At 44.7% G+C, this 22048-nt stretch overlaps 1 protein-coding gene across 2 annotated transcripts in view; it reads left to right on the top strand.

The window, feature by feature from the left end:
- Window positions 1-22048, top strand: part of SLC25A10 (solute carrier family 25 member 10) — a 64258-nt gene that overhangs the window by 28162 nt on the left and 14048 nt on the right. The window contains exons 1-3 of one of the 2 annotated variants that reach the window (XM_075347453.1): window positions 5408-5734; window positions 10470-10589; window positions 16079-16193. In XM_075347453.1, coding sequence (XP_075203568.1) covers window positions 5645-5734; window positions 10470-10589; window positions 16079-16193 — 325 coding nt within the window. In that variant the 5' untranslated portion in view covers window positions 5408-5644. Of the gene's footprint in view, window positions 1-5407; window positions 5735-10469; window positions 10590-16078; window positions 16194-22048 lie in introns of those variants that run through there. The other variant, XM_075347454.1, reaches the window with a different exon arrangement.

Genomic DNA, 22048 nt, shown 5'->3' with positions numbered 1-22048 from the left:
AGTTCTGATGCCCAGAACCTGTTTGGGCCAGGCTGGAGTGATCTGAATTTGATGTGTGGCATCACCAGGTATGTAAATGTGGTGTGAGATCAGTGGTCCAAAGCCATTTAACCCCTCAAAAACACCAGTTACTTATTCAAATCTGTGAAAACTGGGGTTTTGCCCACTTTGATGCCAGTTCTGATGCCCAGAACCTGTTTGGGCCAGGCTAAAGTGATCTGAATTTGATGTGTGGCATCACTAGATATGTAAATGTGGCGTGAGATCAGTGGCCCAAAGCCATTTAACCCCTCAAAAACACTGGTTACTTATTCAAATCTGTGAAAAGTGGGATTTTTCCCACTTTGATGCCAGTTCTGATGCCCAGAACCTATTTGGGCCAGGCTGGAGTGATCTGAATTTGATGTGTGGCATCACCAGGTATGTAAATGTGGTGTGAGATCAGTGGCCCAAAGCCATTTAACCCCTCAAAAACACCAGTTACTTATTCAAATCTGTGAAAACTGGGGTTTTGCCCACTTTGATGCCAGTTCTGATGCCCAGAACCTGTTTGGGCCAGGCTAAAGTGATCTGAATTTGATGTGTGGCATCACTAGATATGTAAATGTGGTGTGAGATCAGTGGCCCAAAGCCATTTAACCCCTCAAAAACACTGGTTACTTATTCAAATCTGTGAAAAGTGGGGTTTTGCCCACTTTGATGCCAGTTCTGATGCCCAGAACCTGTTTGGGCCAGGCTAAAGTGATCTGAATTTGATGTGTGGCATCACTAGGTATGTAAATGTGGTGTGAGATCAGTGGCCCAAAGCCATTTAACCCCTCAAAAACACCAGTTACTTATTCAAATCTGTGAAAACTGGGATTTTTCCCACTTTGATGCCAGTTCTGATGCCCAGAACCTATTTGGGCCAGGCTGGAGTGATCTGAATTTGATGTGTGGCATCACCAGGTATGTAAATGTGGTGTGAGAGCAGTGGCCCAAAGCCATTTAACCCCTCAACAATACCAGTTACTTATTCAAATCTGTGAAAACTGGGGTTTTGCCCACTTTGATGCCAGTTCTGATGCCCAGAACCTGTTTGGGCCAGGCTAAAGTGATCTGAATTTGATGTGCGATATCACTAGGTATGTAAATGTGGTGTGAGATCAGTGGCCCAAAGCCATTTAACCCCTCAAAAACACTGGTTACTTATTCAAATCTGTGAAAACTGGGGTTTTGCCCACTTTGATGCCAGTTCTGATGCCCAGAACCTGTTTGGGCCAGGCTGGAGTGATCAGAATTTGATGTGTGGCATCACTAGGTATGTAAATGTGGTGTGAGATCAGTGGCCCAAAGCCATTTAACCCCTCAAAAACACCAGTTACTTATTCAAATCTGTGAAAACTGGGATTTTTCCCACTTTGATGCCAGTTCTGATGCCCAGAACCTATTTGGGCCAGGCTGGAGTGATCTGAATTTGATGTGTGGCATCACCAGGTATGTAAATGTGGTGTGAGAGCAGTGGCCCAAAGCCATTTAACCCCTCAACAATACCAGTTACTTATTCAAATCTGTGAAAACTGGGGTTTTGCCCACTTTGATGCCAGTTCTGATGCCCAGAACCTGTTTGGGCCAGGCTAAAGTGATCTGAATTTGATGTGCGATATCACTAGGTATGTAAATGTGGTGTGAGATCAGTGGCCCAAAGCCATTTAACCCCTCAAAAACACTGGTTACTTATTCAAATCTGTGAAAACTGGGGTTTTGCCCACTTTGATGCCAGTTCTGATGCCCAGAACCTGTTTGGGCCAGGCTGGAGTGATCTGAATTTGATGTGTGGCATCACTGGGTATGTATATGTGGTGTGAGATCAGTGGCCCAAAGCCATTTAACCCCTCAAAAATACCAGTTACTTATTCAAATCTGTGAAAACTGGGGTTTTGCCCACTTTGATGCCAGTTCTGATGCCCAGAACCTGTTTGGGCCAGGCTGGAGTGATCTGAATTTGATGTGTGGCATCACTGGGTATGTAAATGTGGTGTGAGATCAGTGGCCCAAAGCCATTTAACCCCTCAAAAACACTGGTTACTTATTCAAATCTGTGAAAACTGGGGTTTTGCCCACTTTGATGCCAGTTCTGATGCCCAGAACCTGTTTGGGCCAGGCTGGAGTGATCTGAATTTGATGTGTGTCATCACTAGGTATGTAAATGTGGTGTAAGATCAGTGGCCCAAAGCCATTTAACCCCTCAAAAACACTGGTTACTTATTCAAATCTGTGAAAACTGGGGTTTTGCCCACTTTGATGCCAGTTCTGATGCCCAGAACCTGTTTGGGCCAGGCTGGAGTGATCTGAATTTGATGTGCGACATCACTGGGTATGTAAATGTGGTGTGAGATCAGTGGCCCAAAGCCATTTAACCCCTCAAAAACACTGGTTACTTATTCAAATCTGTGAAAACTGGGGTTTTGCCCACTTTGATGCCAGTTCTGATGCCCAGAACCTGTTTGAGCCAGGCTGGAGTGATCTGAATTTGATGTGAGGCATCACTAGGTATGTAAATGTGGTGTGAGATCAGTGGCCCAAAGCCATTTAACCCCTCAAAAATACCAGTTACTTATTCAAATCTGTGAAAACTGGGGTTTTGCCCACTTTGATGCCAGTTCTGATGCCCAGAACCTGTTTGGGCCAGGCTGGAGTGATCTGAATTTGATGTGTGGCATCACTAGGTATGTAAATGTGGTGTGAGATCAGTGGCCCAAAGCCATTTAACCCCTCAAAAACACTGGTTACTTATTCAAATCTGTGAAAACTGGGGTTTTGCCCACTTTGATGCCAGTTCTGATGCCCAGAACCTGTTTGGGCCAGGCTGGAGTGATCTGAATTTGATGTGCGACATCACTAGGTATGTAAATGTGGTGTGAGATCAGTGTCCCAAAGCCATTTAACCCCTCAAAAACACCAGTTACTTATACAAATCTGTGAAAATTGGCTGTGTGCCCACTTTAATGCCACTTTTGATGCCCAGAACCTGTTTGGGCCAGGCTGGAGTGATCTGAATTTGATGTGTGGCATCACTGGGTATGTAAATGCGGTGTGAGATCAGTGGCCCAAAGCCATTTAACCCCTCAAAAACACTGGTTACTTATTCAAATCTGTGAAAACTGGGGTTTTGCCCACTTTGATGCCAGTTCTGATGCCCAGAACCTGTTTGGGCCAGGCTGGAGTGATCTGAATTTGATGTGTGGCATCACCAGGTATGTAAATGTGGTGTGAGATCAGTGGCCCAAAGCCATTTAACTCCTCAAAAACACTGGTTACTTATTCAAATCTGTGAAAACTGGGGTTTTGCCCACTTTGATGCCAGTTCTGATGCCCAGAACCTGTTTGGGCCAGGCTGGAGTGATCTGAATTTGATGTGTGGCATCACCAGGTATGTAAATGTGGTGTGAGATCAGTGGTCCAAAGCCATTTAACCCCTCAAAAACACCAGTTACTTATTCAAATCTGTGAAAACTGGGGTTTTGCCCACTTTGATGCCAGTTCTGATGCCCAGAACCTGTTTGGGCCAGGCTAAAGTGATCTGAATTTGATGTGTGGCATCACTAGATATGTAAATGTGGTGTGAGATCAGTGGCCCAAAGCCATTTAACCCCTCAAAAACACTGGTTACTTATTCAAATCTGTGAAAAGTGGGGTTTTGCCCACTTTGATGCCAGTTCTGATGCCCAGAACCTGTTTGGGCCAGGCTAAAGTGATCTGAATTTGATGTGCGATATCACTAGGTATGTAAATGTGGTGTGAGATCAGTGGCCCAAAGCCATTTAACCCCTCAAAAACACCGGTTACTTATTCAAATCTGTGAAAAGTGGGGTTTTGCCCACTTTGATGCCAGTTCTGATGCCCAGAACCTGTTTGGGCCAGGCTGAAGTGATCTGAATTTGATGTGTGGCATCACTAGGTATGTAAATGTGGTGTGAGATCAGTGGCCCAAAGCCATTTAACCCCTCAAAAACACTGGTTACTTATTCAAATCTGTGAAAACTGGGGTTTTGCCCACTTTGATGTCAGTTCTGATGCCCAGAACCTGTTTGGGCCAGGCTGGAGTGATCTGAATTTGATGTGCGACATCACTGGGTATGTAAATGTGGTGTGAGATCAGTGGCCCAAAGCCATTTAACCCCTCAAAAACACTGGTTACTTATTCAAATCTGTGAAAACTGGGGTTTTGCCCACTTTGATGTCAGTTCTGATGCCCAGAACCTGTTTGGGCCAGGCTGGAGTGATCTGAATTTGATGTGCGACATCACTGGGTATGTAAATGTGGTGTGAGATCAGTGGCCCAAAGCCATTTAACCCCTCAAAAACACTGGTTACTTATTCAAATCTGTGAAAACTGGGGTTTTGCCCACTTTGATGTCAGTTCTGATGCCCAGAACCTGTTTGGGCCAGGCTGGAGTGATCTGAATTTGATGTGCGACATCACTGGGTATGTAAATGTGGTGTGAGATCAGTGGCCCAAAGCCATTTAACCCCTCAAAAACACTGGTTACTTATTCAAATCTGTGAAAACTGGGGTTTTGCCCACTTTGATGTCAGTTCTGATGCCCAGAACCTGTTTGGGCCAGGCTGGAGTGATCTGAATTTGATGTGCGACATCACTGGGTATGTAAATGTGGTGTGAGATCAGTGGCCCAAAGCCATTTAACCCCTCAAAAACACTGGTTACTTATTCAAATCTGTGAAAACTGGGGTTTTGCCCACTTTGATGTCAGTTCTGATGCCCAGAACCTGTTTGGGCCAGGCTGGAGTGATCTGAATTTGATGTGCGGCATCACTAGGTATGTAAATGTGGTGTGAGATCAGTGGCCCAAAGCCATTTAACCCCTCAAAAACACCAGTTACTTATTCAAATCTGTGAAAATTTGTGAAAATTGGCTGTGTGCCCACTTTGATGCCAGTTTTGATGCCCAGAACCCCTTTGGGCCAGGCTGGAGACACTTGGGTTTGATTAGGGGCATCCCTAGATATGCATTTATGGTGTTAGATCAGTGGCCCAAAGCCATTTAATCCTTTCACTAACATACTTTGGTGCCCACTTTGATGCCCATTTTTTGCCAGTTTTATAATTTTCGCAGCTGGTTTTGAGTGTATTTATATTAGGGCTCATCAGTGAATTGTATTTTATTATTGTGATGTGTTATTTTTGTTTATAAATGCATAAAAAACTGAAAAAACTAAATTGCCGAATAAGAAACTGGACGAATAAGAAACCAACTTCAGCATCGTGGAATGCTGGGAGTTGTAGTTTCCCAGCAGCCGCATGTGGCAGAGCCCGGCTGCACTGCTCACACTGCATTGGCCATAGATGACACGTGGTAGTCAGGACTCGGTCCACCTCACACACCGCTAACTGTCCCAAGAGAGACACGTCTAACGATGCTGGGACCCAGTGACCTTTCACCAACTTCGACACCATGTGTTCCCCGGTGGGCCCCACCTCCTGGCAGCGCCACTTTAACATGCTGAGTCTTGTGGTTTGACAGTAACATGGGCGGGGCCTTGGACTCGTCTCCGTCCTATTGGTCCCGGCGCAGCAGCCCGGTACCCGCCCCTGGCCCTTGGACTGTCCGGCGCGGCCGGATCTGGGGGAGAAGATTGAGGGATGGCGGAGCGAAGGATCTCCCGCTGGTACTTCGGGGGCCTGGCATCCTGCGGGGCGGCGTGCTGCACCCACCCGCTGGACCTCATCAAGGTGAGCCCGGCATCTGGAAGATGGCTCCTACGTGTGCGGCGTGCATCTGTGTGTCACCTGCTAGGGTCGTGTGTGCAGCGTGATACCCGGTGCCATCCGCATAGTCCTGTGTGTTACTGTACTACTACTACTGCGTGGATGACACTGGCCACACACATCTGTATATACACACTACATGGACAACACTATCCATATCTATGTATACACAGTACACTGGTGGCATCCGGATAGTCCTGTGTGTTAGTGTACACTAGAGATGTGACACTGGGCATATATATCTCTATATACTGTACAGACTACATGTATGACACGGTCCAGCTTTCTCTCTCTTTCTCTCTCTTTCTCTCTCTTTCTCTCTCTTTCTCTCTCTTTCTCTCTCTTCTCTCTCTCTTCTCTCTCTTCTCTCTCTCTCTCTTCTCTCTCTTTCTCTCTCTTTCTCTCTCTTTCTCTCTCTTTCTCTCTCTTTCTCTCTCTTTCTCTCTCTTTCTCTCTCTTTCTCTCTCTTTCTCTCTCTCTCTCTTCTCTCTTTCTCTCTCTTTCTCTCTCTCTCTTTCTCTCTCATATATATATATATATATATATATATATATATATATATATATATATATATATATATATATATATATATATATAATACACACACACACTACACGAGTGACACTCGCCATATACAGTATATCTGTATATACACACTACATGGATGGCACTACTATCCATATCTATGTAGACATACACACTACACTGGTGGCATCCGGATAGTCCTGTGTGTTAGTGTACACAGAGATGTAACACTGGCCATATACTGTATATACACACTGCATGGATGACACTGGCCATACATATGTATATATGCGTATTATATGGATGACACTATCTTTATATATATTTATATATATATATATATATATATATTACATGGACGGCACCCGTATGTGTGCACTGTAGCTGTGACACTGTCCATATATATCTATATATACACACTACATTGGGCCCCATGTATGCACACAGTTGCTGTATGATCCCTGCGGAGCTCCGCTGCCCCCCTGTGTGTAGTGTGTGGACTGCTGCCGTGTGCTGCCGGGCCCTGTGCGGGGTCATACTACACTCATTAGTCCATATAACGTGTGAACATTTGCTTATTGAGCCATGTAATTGTGTAGTGCGGGGGGTGAATACGTGCTTTGTACATGGGGGAGGATATAATGAGTCTGCGCTCACTGACATCTGTGCACTCGATGAATGACTTTGACGTATATGCAGCAGCCGTGAGCCTGCTTGTGTGTGTAGTGAGTATTTTTGTGTGCAGTGTACCAGTCAGGGTCAGAAGCTCAACATGGTGTCACCTCCAGGTTCTTGGGAAAGAGGATTTGTCATCTATGTTGTTTCTTTGCAGATGTAGCAGAGCTCAGTTTGGCATAAGTGCATTATCTAACCTCAACGGGTTCCTAATACTCAAAAGGAACTGTTTAATCACGCAACAAGCTCTGCTACATCACATGAAGAGGCACAACGCATGTGTCATAAGGGGGCTGGGCCTATGGAATCTAGTTGTGTGTATGTATGAGAGAGCTGGGGTGTGAAGATCCCAAATAGTAGAGGTGTGTGTGTGTGTGTGTGTGTATGTATGTATATATATGTATGTGTATATATATATATTATATATATATATATATATATATATATGGGCATGGATGTACAGCTGTGTGTGTACAGTCATGCTGTATATAAGAGCCCAGCCGCTGTGTATAACGTAAAAATCACTTTATAATACTCACCTGGGGGGGGGGGGCAGTGCGGACTGGTCGAATGGGTGTCTCCGTTCTACAATACATTGATCTATCCTGCATAGGGCAGATCAAAGTGCGCCTGCGCAGGACCTCAATGCTGGCCTGCGTGCATGATGTAGGACACATCATGCACCCCGGCTTCAGAAGGAGGAGGACAAAGATGGCCGAAAGAGAAAGCACCAGCCCCGGAGAACGGAGACACTCATCCGACAAGTCTGCACCGCACCGACCCTTAGGTGAGTATCATAAAGAGATTTTTACGTTCTATAGAGCATGTTAGAATGCTGTATACAAGAGCCCACTGGTGGTGGCCGCAGCTTAGGCCGAGGCCACACGGGGACTACTACGATCTTCGCATGACACTTGGCACACGCTCGCAGCACAGCGGGATCCGAGTGTCATGCGTCTGTGGCCCGATTGTGCGATCAGACCACAGCTGTGGAGGGGAGGGAGGGATTTTTCTCCCTATCTCCTCCATTGCTGGCTATTGCCATTCTCGCTCTGCACTCGTGGTACACCGGTGTAATGCGAGCACAGTGAGATGTTTCTCTCACCCCATAGACTTGAATGGGTGCGAGGGAAACACGATCGCATTGTACCTGTAGCATACTGAGACTGTTTTATTGGTTGATTAAGGCTGAGAAAATAATCGCTCACGGGAGCGGCCCCATAGACTAATATTGGTCCGAGTGGAATGCGTTTTTTTTTTTGTTATAATCTCATTCCACTCGCGCCGGTTATCTTGCCTTGTGTCCTAGGCCTTATAGTCATTAAATCTAGTGACAGGTTCCCTTTAAATTGAAGGTGCCAAGAATTTTATCCAACCCATTTTTCAGGTTTTGTGTAAAATAATATTCAATTTGCCTTTTTCTATTTTTTTTTTGTGTTGTTCCAATATACACACAACCATGCATAACTACAATAATTTTCTGGGAGAATACTATACTTCATTTTCCGCAAAAATGTCAAGGGTACCCACACTTTCAACCATGACTGTGCACAAATGCAGAGGTGTGTGAATGGGTGGCAGAGTTATGTAGATGTGTGTACGTACGAATGTGGATTTGTGTGCGTGTATATGGATGGATGCGGACTCGTGTGTGTGTGTGTGTACGGATGTGGATTTGTGTGCGTGTATATGGATTGATGCGGAGTCGTGTGTGTGTGTGTGTGTGTGTGTGTGTACGGATGTGGATTTGTGTGCGTGTATATGGATTGATGCGGAGTCGTGTGTGTGTGTGTGTACGGATGTGGATTTGTGTGCGTGTATATGGATGGATGCGGAGTCGTGTGTGTGTGTGTACGGATGTGGATTTGTGTGCGTGTATTTGGATGGATGCGGACTCGTGTGTGTGTGTGTGTGTACGGATGTGGATTTGTGTGCGTGTATATGGATGATGCGGAGTCGTGCGTGTGTGTGTGTACGGATGTGGATTTGTGTGCGTGTATATGGATGGATGCGGACTCGTGTGTGTGTGTGTGTGTGTGTGTGTGTGTGTGTGTGTGTGTGTGTGTACGGATGTGGATTTGTGTGCGTGTATATGGATTGATGCGGAGTCGTGTGTGTGTGTGTGTACGGATGTGGATTTGTGTGCGTGTATATGGATGGATGCGGAGTCGTGTGTGTGTGTGTACGGATGTGGATTTGTGTGCGTGTATTTGGATGGATGCGGACTCGTGTGTGTGTGTGTGTGTGTGTGTACGGATGTGGATTTGTGTGCGTGTATATGGATGGATGCGGAGTCGTGCGTGTGTGTGTGTACGGATGTGGATTTGTGTGCGTGTATATGGATGGATGCGGAGTCGTGTGTGTGTGTGTGTGTGTGTGTGTGTGTGTGTGTGTACGGATGTGGATTTGTGTGCGTGTATATGGATTGATGCGGAGTCGTGTGTGTACGGATGTGGATTTGTGTGCGTGTATATGGATGGATGCGGAGTCGTGTGCGTGTGTGTGTGTGTGTGTGTACGGATGTGGATTTGTGTGCGTGTATATGGATTGATGCGGAGTCGTGTGTGTGTGTGTGTGTACGGATGTGGATTTGTGTACGTGTATATGGATGGATGCAGAGTCGTGTGTGTGTGTGTGTGTGTGTGTGTGTACGGATGTGGATTTGTGTACGTGTATATGGATGGATGCGGAGTCGTGTGTGTGTGTGTGTGTGTGTGTACGGATGTGGATTTGTGTGCGTGGATTTGTATGGATGCGGAGTCGTGCGTGTGTGTACGGATGTGGATTTGTGTGCGTGTATTTGGATGGATGCGGAGTCGTGTGTGTGTGTGTGCACGGATGTGGATTTGTGTACGTGTATTTGGATGGATGCAGAGTCGTGTGTGTCTATATATATATAATATATATATATATATAAATTATATATGCAGAGTTGTGTGGGTGTGTGAGCCTGTGGTGGGGTGACATGTTTTGTGTTCTTTGTAAGGAGCTGTTCTGGTGCTGTGTTATTGTAGTTGCTGCATACAGGAATAATCAAGGTATCAGGTTTGGCCTCCGCTTATCTGCAGGACACAGCTATAAGGGCACGTTACTGTATGTGGCTCCGTGCCCATCTGACTACTCGCAGATTACTTCTTCCACTTTTCTCACTTTGGTCTTAGCCATCACATAACATGAACTGACTTCATGTTAGTGGATCAGTGGTCTCACGTGCCAGTAACTCTTCATTCCCCCAGGGATATCTCTTCTTGTGATCAGTAGGAGTCCCAGTGTTCGGACCCCCAGTGATCATTCACTTACTATCTGTTATGTGCGTAGTTTATGAGGATGTGCCGTGATTGGCTGGTGGTGGGCAGCTGTGTGGCAGTGCTGTGGTATAATGAGGGACGGCGCCCTGTTCGTGGCTTCTATAATGACCTTTGTGCTGTTCTCTCAGGAAGAAGAATGCTGTTGTGTTTTATTACCCTGTGTCACCTGTCTGCCTTTGTCTTACTTCTAGGTTCATCTGCAGACACAGCAGGAGGTGAAGATGAGGATGACTGGCATGGCCATCACTGTGGTTAAGAATGATGGCTTCTTAGCTCTGTATAACGGCCTGAGTGCATCACTGTTCAGACAGGTAAGAGGATCTGGAGAGTCCATCTATCACCACCAGGTCCTGGATCTACTGAGCACCACATCCTGACAACCACACTATTCTATGTGCTCCATAATTTAAGATCTGTAATTGCCAATGTTAAAGCTGACAAATTATCCTTATATATGTCTACATCTTATAATTATGAACAGATAAAACCTAAGATAGAAACAATATGAGCATAGTCCCTGCAGTGAGTACTAGTAATAGTACATATACAAAGACAAAGAGACAGACAGGGAAAGAGACAGACAGGGAAAGAGACAGACAGGGAAAGAGACAGACAGGGAAAGAGACAGACAGGGAAAGAGACAGACACTATCCCGGCAACGCCAGGTACTACAGCTAGTAGTACGTATAATCAGCATAGGGTACTTATTAAACACTGTTTTGCTTATCAGAAAAGTGTAAAAGTCATCCCAATGCGACAAGGTGTACCCCAAATGGGATGGTCCTATCCTGTAGAATTAACTTCATCTTGTGTCAACCAACCTCAGTGTAGATGGAGCAGAGCAGGACCAGGGCCAACTGTTCAGACACCTGCGCATGAGAATCTGTATACAGTCATGGTTGAAAGTGTTGGTACTCTTGAGATGATTCCAGAAAATGAAGTATTTCTCCCAGAAAATGATTGCATTTACACATTTTGTCATACACATGTTTATTTCCTTCGTGTGTAGTGGAACAACACAAAAAACAAAGAATGAAAAGGCAAATTGGACCTAATTTCACACACAACTCCAAAAATTGTCCAGACAAAATTATTGACACCCTTTGGAATAAATAATTGCAATCAATCACTTCCTATAACCATCCACAGCTTCTTCCACCTCTCAACTGGAAATTAGAATCACTCTTCTTTTGCAAACTGCTCCAGGTCTCCCATATGTGAAGGGCGCCTTCTCCCAACAGCAATTTTAAGATCTCTCCATAGATGTTCAATGGGATTTAGATCTGGATTCATTGCTGACACTTGAGAACTCTCCAGCGCTTTGTTTCCATCCATTTTTGAGGGCTTCTTGAACTTTGTTTTGGATCATTGTCCTGCTGGAAGACCCATAACATAGGACACAAACCCACCTTTCTGACACTGGGCAATACATTGCTAAACAAAATTCTTTCATAATCTTCAGATTTCCTGATGCCTTACACACAGTCAAGGCACCTAGTGCCAGAGGCAGGAAAACGAGCCCAAAATATCTTTGAACCTCCACCATTTTTGACTGTAGGTACTTTTCTTTTCTTTGTAGGCCTCATACCATTTTCAATAAACTCTAGAATGATGTGCTTTACCAAAACGCTCTTTGTCTTACTTGTCCACAAGATGCTTTTCCAGAGGGATTTTATCTTACCTACATTTTGGCAAACTGCAGTCTAGCTTTTTTATGTCTGTGTCAGCAGTGTTGTTCTCCTGAGTCTCCTGCTATAGTGTTTCATTTTATTCAAATATCGACATATAGTTCAGGCTGACAGTGATAGACCTGCAGGACAGCTTAGATTTCTTTGGAACTTGTTTGGGGCTGCCTATCCACCATCTGGACTATCTTGCTTTTGAACCTTTCATCAATTTTTCTCTGCCATCCATGTTCAGGGAGATTAGTTACAGTGCCATGGATCGTAAAGTTCTTAATTATGTTGCGCACAGTGGACAAATGAACATCAAGATCTCTGGAGATGGACTTGTAACCTTGAGATTGTTGATATTTTTCATCAGTTTTGGTTATCAAGTCCTCACAGTTCTCTTTTTGTTCTCCATGCTTAGTGTGAAACACGCAAACACACAATGCAAAAAATTGAGTCAACCTCTCCCCTTTTTATCTGGTCTCGGGTGTGATTTTCATATTTCCCACAGCTGTTACTTGCCACAGGTGAGTTTGAATGAGCATCACATGCTTGAAACAAAGATGTTTCCCAACGATTTTTGCACACCACGGGCCCAATTCATCATTCCATTTCTGCTAGTGTTTTAATGTGAATATCTCTGTTATGACTTTATGATCAGCAACAAATTAATCAAATACATAAGGTTTTTTCAGGTTGTTTTTCATGGTTTAGTTACCGTATTTTTCGGACTATAAGACACACCGGACCATAAGATGCACCCCTGGTTTTAGAGAAGGAAAATAAAATTTTAAGCAATAAATATTGTCATGACACACTGTTATGGGGTGAGGATTTGCTGCTGACACTGTTGTGGGGGTAATGTCCCCAACTTCTCTATTAAGGTACCCCAGATCCTCGTGCCTTGTGTGTGTGTATAATATATCATCCTGGTATATACCCCCATCCTGGCATATGGCCGCATCCTGCTATATACCCCCATCCTGGTATATGGCCGCATCCTGCTATATACCCCCATCCTGGTTTATGGCCACATCCTTCTATATACCCCATCCTGGCATATGGTCGCGTCATGCTATATACCCCATCTTGGCATATGGCGGCATCCTGCTATATACCCCATCTTCGTGTATGGCCGCATCCTGCTATATACCCCCATCCTGCTATGTGCTTCCATCCTGCTATATACCCCTATCCTGGTATATACTGCCATTATGGTATGTGCTTCCAACTTGCTATATACCCCCATCCTGCTATATACCCCCATCCTGCTATATATACCCCTATCCTGCTATATATACCCCTATCCTGCTATATATACCCCTATCCTGCTATATATACCCCTATCCTGCTATATATACCCCCATCCTGCTATATATACCTTCATCCTGCTATATATACCCCCATCCTGCTATATATACCCCCCATCCTGCTATATATACCCCCCATCCTGCTATATATACCCCCCATCCTGCTATATATACCCCCCATCCTGCTATATATACCCCCCATCCTGCTATATATACCCCCCTTCCTGCTATATATACCCCCCATCCTGCTATATATACCCCCCATCCTGCTATATACCCCTATCCTGCTATATACCCAATCCTGGTGTATGGCCGCATCCTGTGGCACTCAAAAAAAAAAAAAAAAAAAAAACATTCTTACTCACCTTTCCTCACTCCAGCAGCATCACTCGTCCTCCCATCTGTGCCAGTAGCAGCGCCGCTGACCTGTGTTGAGCCGGCCATGCTCCCTGCAGCATCGCGATGTCCTCCTGTCTGTGCCGGCGGCTGCGTGTGGACACGTGTGCATAGGGATGACGTCATCGCTGTGCGCACCACTAGTCTTCACAAAGCCATGGCCGGCACAGACAGGAGGACATCGCGATTCTGCAGGGATCGTAGCCGGTGAGTGTACTGATTCACTGCACCCCGTGCTGATGATGATGCGCTGGGAGCAGTGAATCCAGCCGCACATGATCACTCCAGGATGTAGTTGCCAGGGGTGATCACGCGGGTCGGCTATTTAGTATGCACGCATCCCCCGCCCATCACCCCGCCCACCTGTCAGCAGTCCTACATTCAGACTATAAGACGCACCCCCCACTTTCCTCCAACATTTGGGGGAAAAAAGTGCGTCTTATAGTCCGAAAAATACGGTAGTTTTCTGTTTTGTTTTTCTTTGTTTTTTTTTTCATCATTGTGGCTTTTCCAGATGTTCTTGAAAACAGATTCATGAAATGCATTTTTTTTTTAAAGTCGCAAAATTTTGCACAACTTTACTCCAGTCCCCCCTCAATTGATTTTATGTACGCCAATCAAAAAGTTGGATTTTGAGATATTTTGCAAAATCGGTGACTAAAAAGTTGTAAACACCTCCCCCACATTGTGCAAAACTCATGAATCACGTTGTGCCATCTTTATGAGTTCAGTGCATGGAACGTCAGCGAAAAATCAAGCAAAACATGAGAAGTCACTACAATATAAGCACAAATTATTAATCAGGCCCCATATGTTTCAGTTTTCATCCACAAAAGTGTAGTCAAACAGATATCTCTCCATTTTTATTTTGGGGACAACTGATCCTCAAAAAAAACAAGCCGCTGTGAATATGCCCATAGATTGTGATTTGTATGCATGCTGTACGTGAAAAACATTGTTAGAGTATGTACTTGAAAAATGTACGTCGACATGAGCCCTAAGTGTGATTGATACCTAGTCCACGGTGTGCATATGTACCACGTATGAGCATCTTACAGTGTAGGGAAGGGGGCTCACTGAAGATAAGCCTGTGATCTGGCTGCACTATTTGACTGTTATGGTGGGTTCTCTTGGCAGTTCTGCCCTTGTGGCACAATGTTGGCTGCTGCTCCTCAAAATTGGAGTAAATAATTTTCTTTTTTCTTATTGTGACTTTTGTGAAATATACTGGGAGGCCCTAAAAACCTCAGAACACAGTAAGTCCAACTATTGGACTGTGGCTACATGGCAACATGTTCTTCATAAAGGTGGTGCCAATAAATGTCGTCTGACCAAAGAAACTTGGCTCCGACCTGCTGTTGCGCAACTATTTTAAATCCGACAAATGGCAAACAGGTCGCAGTCCCAAGACAATGAAACATTTACAGCTCCGTGTTGTAGACGTGGTAGGTCACACAATGTAACACCACAGAAGCTCAATAGATCCTAGTGACACACGTCTCCGTTTAGCCATAGCTTAAGAAGAAACCATGAGGTCCATCTCCTGTAATCAAGTCACTAAATTCTTCATAAAATCCAGTCCCCATGGCGTTTCCTCTCCGATCATTAGACAGAACTCTGTACTGACCCTTTGATATGTGTATAACTAGTTATTAGGTCAGGTTTAAACTAAATTATTACTTTGGTTCCCCACTTTAAACCCTCTGCTGCGAGTTCTTTCTTGTACATTGGTGCCCAAAGCCGAGCACAGTATTCTATTAGTGGCGGGACTAAAGCTTTAAGATAGAAGGACATTCTTGTCATGTGCCTCGTTTGATGCCTCTCGTTATCTTATTTGCCTTGGCAGCAGCTGCCTGGCACTGGTTACAACACTTAGGTTTCACTAATCTACAGTACCGAAGTGCTTTTCCATGCCAGCTTTATCCATTGATTTCCTATTTAGTATGTAACGGTAACGTGTTTTTTTTCTCTCTTTTACTGTATATTTATCAGTGTCAACGCTCAGTTGCCATTTCTCAGCCCAAACCTCCATCCAACCCCATCAGTAGTGGAATATTATACTTTTCTGTGTAAATTATTTTACATATTTACCTTACCCTGCCTCTCCTGGGATTTTTACTCTATTTTTATAATTATTACTGATCCCCAGAAGGCCGTGTATAAGTCTTATCCACCAGGACAGCAGCTCTATAGATAATTATAGTGTGTGTGTGCGTGTGTGCGTGTGTGCGTGTGTGCGTGTGTGCGTGTGTGCGTGTGTGCGTGTGTGCGTGTGTGCGTGTGTGCGTGTGTGCGTGTGTGCGTGTGTGCGTGTGTGCGTGCGTGTGTGCGTGCGTGCGTGTGTGTGTGTGTGTGTGTGTGTGTGTGATCACAAGAGCTGGGTACACACTAATAATTTTCACTTTCACCTCCCTGCCCCTATAGATCACTTACTCCCTTACCCGTTTTGCCATCTATGAGACAGTAAGAGACCGCCTGGCACAGGATAACAAAGGCCCACTTCCATTCTACCAGAAGGTGTTGCTGGGGGCATTTGGGGGTAAGTCCATTCACTGTTATGGATGACATAAATTTGTGAAACAGTCAATCAAATTTTGGGTTGTCTGGATAACTCTGTTGCCATAAATTTACTAAAAAGAAGAGAAGGACCAGGAAGTTGTGGAGTTACCCTTTAACTTTAAAGGGGAAGTCCTCTGTAAGTTGTTTCATAGGAAGAAATACTACTGTTTTCTTGCCTCCTCTGTTTCCTTGCTTGCAGGGGTTAAGGTGGACATCTGACTTTTTTATATTGGACTTATATCATTATACTTACCATTAGAAGGAATTCTAGAATCAATATAAACTCACAACACGTAGAAGGGATTATAATTCTAAATGCTGATGTTAATGTTACCACGATGATGTATAGCAACCCAGATTCTGTAGCAAATGATTTTATAATTATCCAGGAAGCCAAGTGCAGCAGGAAATCCTTAATGATTATAAGACCTTGCACTGAAATTGCAACACCAAGAAGGAAAAATTTCGTAATAATGGAAAACACAAGCTGGATAGACCTGTTAAAACTTTTAAACCAAATTTCCACACTTACACACCTTGGCTGCTATCATTGAGGATACTAATTGTTGTCTGAGGAATGTTTGGCCACACTGAATGCACTTAGGCACACAAATCATCACGATCCACACCCTTTGCAATTGCTGACCAATGACATCCCGGATGTGCTCGTATGGAGACAAGCCCGGAGATGCTGAAGGCCATGGTGTTTTAGGCCCCATAGGCTGCTCATTGTAACACGAGCAATATTTTGGAGAAATGGCCATATCACTGGTTACACAATCTAATCAATGTAACACCGATTTATTAGTATATGTGGGATAAAGAGTAGAGGGGTCCGCCCACCATAAATTATGACACCCCACATAATTATTTTGTCAGTAGAACTGTTCTGATGTTCCCTGATTATTTCCTCATGAAGACATCTTCATGGTGTTCCCCACATTGTCTCTAGACCAGTGTTTCTCAACTACAGTCCTCAAAACCCAACAACAGATCATGTTTTCAGGTTTTCCTCAATATTAGACAGGGGATAATTCCATCACCTGTGCAACATTAAGGAATTCTTGAATACCTGATTGAGGACAACTTGAAAACATGATCTGTTGGTGGGTCCTGAGGACAGGAGTTGAGAAACACTGCTCTAGACCAATCTCCAGCTATAGTTATGTCCAAAACAAAGGTTTGACTCCTTCCTGAATCGGATAGTACTCCGTTCCAACCTATATTGCCGTACTGCTCTGCACCATGATAGCCATTGAGAGCAGTGGCATGAGGTCAATGAAGAAGCCTTCATGAGGAAACACCTTACCGGTTCTACTTGCTCCCTGGATTTTGCTGTGGGGTGGTATAATGCAGCTGTTGGACCCCTCTAATCTTCATTACAGGTAGACTAACAGCTCAGCGTTATGTTACGTTGATTTTGTGGTTGAACCAAAGGTACTTCCATATATGCAAAGTGACTCGGGAGTCATTTTTCAGCATGACAGCAGCAGGTTGCATGTTGCTGGTGCTACTGTGACCAGCCGGTGTGGCCTAAGCGTACTACCATGGCCTGCAGTGTCTTCGAATTTGTCTCTCATTCAGCAATCTGGGACATTATTGTTTGGCAATTGCAGAAGCAGATCTTGATGATTTGCATACCCACAGAGAAGTAGTGTAAAATTGCCATGAAAAATCGTAGTGTTTAAAGCCAGCTATAAACTCTGGATTATATCTCTGGCTGGTCAGCAGCAGGACGAACATTGATATTGAACACCTATTGTCACATCATGATTTGGCTTTGTTTGGATCACATTATCGCTATGTGGTGCTCGCTCCTGTTGCTGCTCATCTAGCCTTCAGCTTAGACTATTTTTACACTAAGATCCCACCCTTTCTCTTTGGACAGTTCTTGATACTGTGTATTTTTGTTGTGAAAAATCTGCAGCATCCTACAGTTCCAGGAAAGTGGATGGGATTTATAGTGTTTCTCTGTGTGTGTGTGTGTGTGTGTGTGTGTATATATATATATATATATATATATATATATATATATATATATATATATATATATATATATATATATATAATATATATACCGTATTTTTCGGACCATAAGACGCACTTTTTTCCCCCCAAATGTTGGGGGAAAGTTGGGGGTGCGTCTTATGGTCTGACTATAGGGCTGCGGCTGGGAATGAGGGTGCTGCGGGTCATCGGGGGCACGAGCAGGCAGCAGCAGCGCCTGCCGTGACCACGTGGGCCCGCTCATTACATATGCACGCCCATCCTCCCGCCCATCTCTCAGTGCAGAAGCCGGTGCTGACAGGTGGGCGGGAGGACGAGCGGGGACGCGCGCATAGCAAAGAGCCGGCCGCATGATCACCCCTGGCAATTACAGCCTGGAGTGATCATGTGCGGCTGTATTCACTGCCCCCCGCACGTCATTACCAGCGCGGGGTGCAGTGAATCAGTACACTCACCCGTCCCCGTGTGTGGAGCCGTCCCCCTGCTGCACGCGATGTCTTCCTGTCTGTGCCGGTCAGCTGATCTGTGCTGAGCTGGTCAGCTGATCGGCACAGACAGGAAGACATCGCGATGCAGCAGGGGAACGGCTCCACACACACAGGTCAGCGGCGCAGAGAGGAAGATGATCGGTGCTGGAGGGAGTGAGGAAAAGGTGAGTATAAACGTTTATTTTTTTCTCTGTGCTATAGGATACAGGCCATATACCAGGATGGTATATGAGCACGATGGGGGCATATAGCAGGATGGGAGTATATGAGCAGGCAGGATGGGGGTATGTGAACAGGATGGGGGTATATGAACAGGATGGGGGTATATGAACAGGATGGGAGTATATGAGCAGGCAGGATGGGGGTATATGAACAGGATGGGAGTATATGAGCAGGCAGGATGGGGGTATATGAACAGGATGGGGGTATATGAACAGGATGGATGGGGGGTATACCAATAGGATGGGGGTATATCAATAGGATGGGGGTATATCAATAGGATGGGGGTATATCAATAGGATCGGGGTATATGAACAGGATGGGGTATATGAACAGGATGGGAGTATATGAGCAGGATGCTGGTATAGGAGCAGGATGGGGGTTTATAGCAGGATCATATACAAGGCAGGAGGATCATTACCAGGATGGGGTACCTTAGTAGAGAATTTGGGGACATTACCCCCATAACAGTGTCAGCAGCAGATCCTCGCCCCATAACAGTGTGTCATGACCACATTTTTTGCTTAAAGTTTTATTTTCCCATTTTCCTCCTCTAAAACCAGGGTGCGTCTTATAGTCCGGTGCGTCTTATAGTCCGAAAAATACGGTATATATATATATATATATATATATATATATATATATATATATATATATATATATATATATATATATATATATATATATATATATATATATTAATATAATATAATTATAAATAAATAGTGTATATGTGTATACATGCAACGATGCTTCCTCCACGAAGGGGCACCTTTGACAGTACTGGATTTTGCACAGATTCTGGGCATGCATGAATGACCGGCTGGTAAGCCCTCCCTGTACTGCCATCCGTGACATGTCCTTGTGCCCGTTGATCAACCTGCCCTATGACGTGTTTCTCCAAATGGTTTCCAGTGTATCCTAAATGTTCTCTACTTTGTCCTTGGCTCGGATGAGTTTGTGTGGTTTCCACAAATTGGGCATAACTCCCTCCAACTGATATTCCCCCACAAACTGGACAATGCCTTTGTTGAACCTTGCATCAATCATTTGTAGAGGTAGAAGCTGTGCCACTTATCCCAGCCCAGTCTCCTCCAAAAAGGAAGCAGGAAGAAGCTTGACATGGTCTTGCCCGCAGAGCCTCTTTTGACTTGCAGAGTCCTGTGAAAGCAGTCGCAGACAAAGAAGGACTGCAAGAGGATGGGGATATCTGGAACACCCTTCCCACCCTTGCGAGGCTCCTTGTACATGATGATCTGCATCATTATGTCCATTTTGGAACCCCAGACAAAGCAAAACACAGTCCTGGTAATGGCTCTGCACACCGTGACAAGGGAGAAGAGGCCTGGCCTGAGTCATGTACTGCAGCACGGGCAATAGCCCGTTATGCAGGACCAGTGCTCTGCACTCACAAGTGAGGAGTCTGAGGCTCCACCGTCTAATCCTGTGGTTCACTTTGGTCAAGTGTTCCTCCCAAGACTTGAGGGCTGCTCATTCCTTCCCGAAACAAACTCTAAGAACCTTGATGAAATTCCAGCTGGCAGTCTCCGAAGAGTATGTCTTCCAACTTCCCGCAGTTGACTTTAGCCCCTGAAGCTTGTCCAAGGATCTCACTCGTCTGGACAAGGGCATTGACTGAGCTGCGGTCTGCACAGGAAATGGTCACGTCGTCCACGTAGAGCAAACACTTGACCTCAAAGCATTCTGGTCCCTGTGCAGTGATCCCTGTGCTCTTTCCATCCTGCCACCACCATCTCCTCGTACAGTTTCAATAGACCCAGACTGCGGTCTCCCAGTGCTATATAGAGCACCACTGGAAGACTCTAACTGCCCGAGGTCCTGCTTGTCCTAATGGATTTAGTGGCAGAGAGCAATATGTTGACAGTGGGACATCCAAGGCTATCGAGCCTGCAAGGTGAAGATGGTTAGTGATACCTGACAGGAACTTATCTGCAGATTTTTGGGTTTAACGGTCTTGTGGGAGTAGAGGTTGCTGTAGAAGTCGCTGATGACCTTCATCACATCTTCCTTCCTACATCGTATGCTTCTGCTCTCATCTCGCAGTTAATTCAGGGGCATGTTGCCAGCGTAGAATTCACTGAAAAAGAATGCGTTACATTTCTCGCTCTTCTCCAGGTTCACCACTTTGGAACAGAAGATGATTCTCTTGTACTCCTCCTCAAAGTTCCTTTTCAGGCTCTCCTTTGCCTCCTCCACCTCCTCCCTCACTTCCCAGCTGCAGTGAAGTAGGTCCTGCAGCGATCACAGCTAGTGCTGAAATTCTCTGAAGTCCCTCTTCTCTTACAACTTTTGTCGACTCTTGGACTGAAAGTAACAGCAAAATGTGAGTTTCACATACTCTTACCAGTCAAAAACAATTTGGAAACCTGCCTTGTAGGACCGCCATGTAGAGTAGGTGACTCTCTTCACCTTGTTCCAACAGAGAACAATTCAGCTTACCCGAAAAGCGAATGATCAGAGAAGAAGCAGGGGACCATCAAGTGCCCACTCTACCTCATTGCCTGAGAGGTGAACACAAAGTCAATTCTGGAGGGCAGCGAGCCATCACACACAGCGTACTGGCCATTTTTGTAATGGATCCATATGTCTGCTCTGCTTCAGTCAGAGCTTGTCCTATTCTCAACCATTTTATGGCTTCATAGCCATTTAAGTTTATGGAGATCCATTAAGTAGAATAAATATTAGAAGCTATCCTTTTTATACATTCATTTCTAACTTCAGTCTTTAAAAATGGATGAGAAAAAAAATGGATGCAAAATGGATGATACTTAAAGGGAATCTGTCAGCAGGTTTTTGCTAACCTCATGTGAGAGCAGCATAATGTTGGGAAAGAGACTGTGATTCTCCAACAATGTATCAATTAGTTTATTGGGTTCAGTAGTTGTGATAGAGTTTTTAGATGTACCAGAGCTCAGAAAGCTAACTCCGCCCCACCCCTTATTAGCAGCTTTTTTTTTTTACAATGTCTATTGACAGATACTAATCAGTGTTGAGGCTTGTTAAACCAGGCTGCATGTGACCAGCTAGTCAAGCAGTGGTTATCTCCTGTTGATAAAACACTCATTGCATTGAAACAGCACAGCACCTAATAAAGGACACA

Source organism: Anomaloglossus baeobatrachus, chromosome 5 (genome assembly GCF_048569485.1).
Source record: "Anomaloglossus baeobatrachus isolate aAnoBae1 chromosome 5, aAnoBae1.hap1, whole genome shotgun sequence".
Lineage (NCBI taxonomy): Eukaryota > Metazoa > Chordata > Amphibia > Anura > Aromobatidae > Anomaloglossus > Anomaloglossus baeobatrachus.
This window is presented reverse-complemented; position numbering and strand designations above follow the sequence as displayed.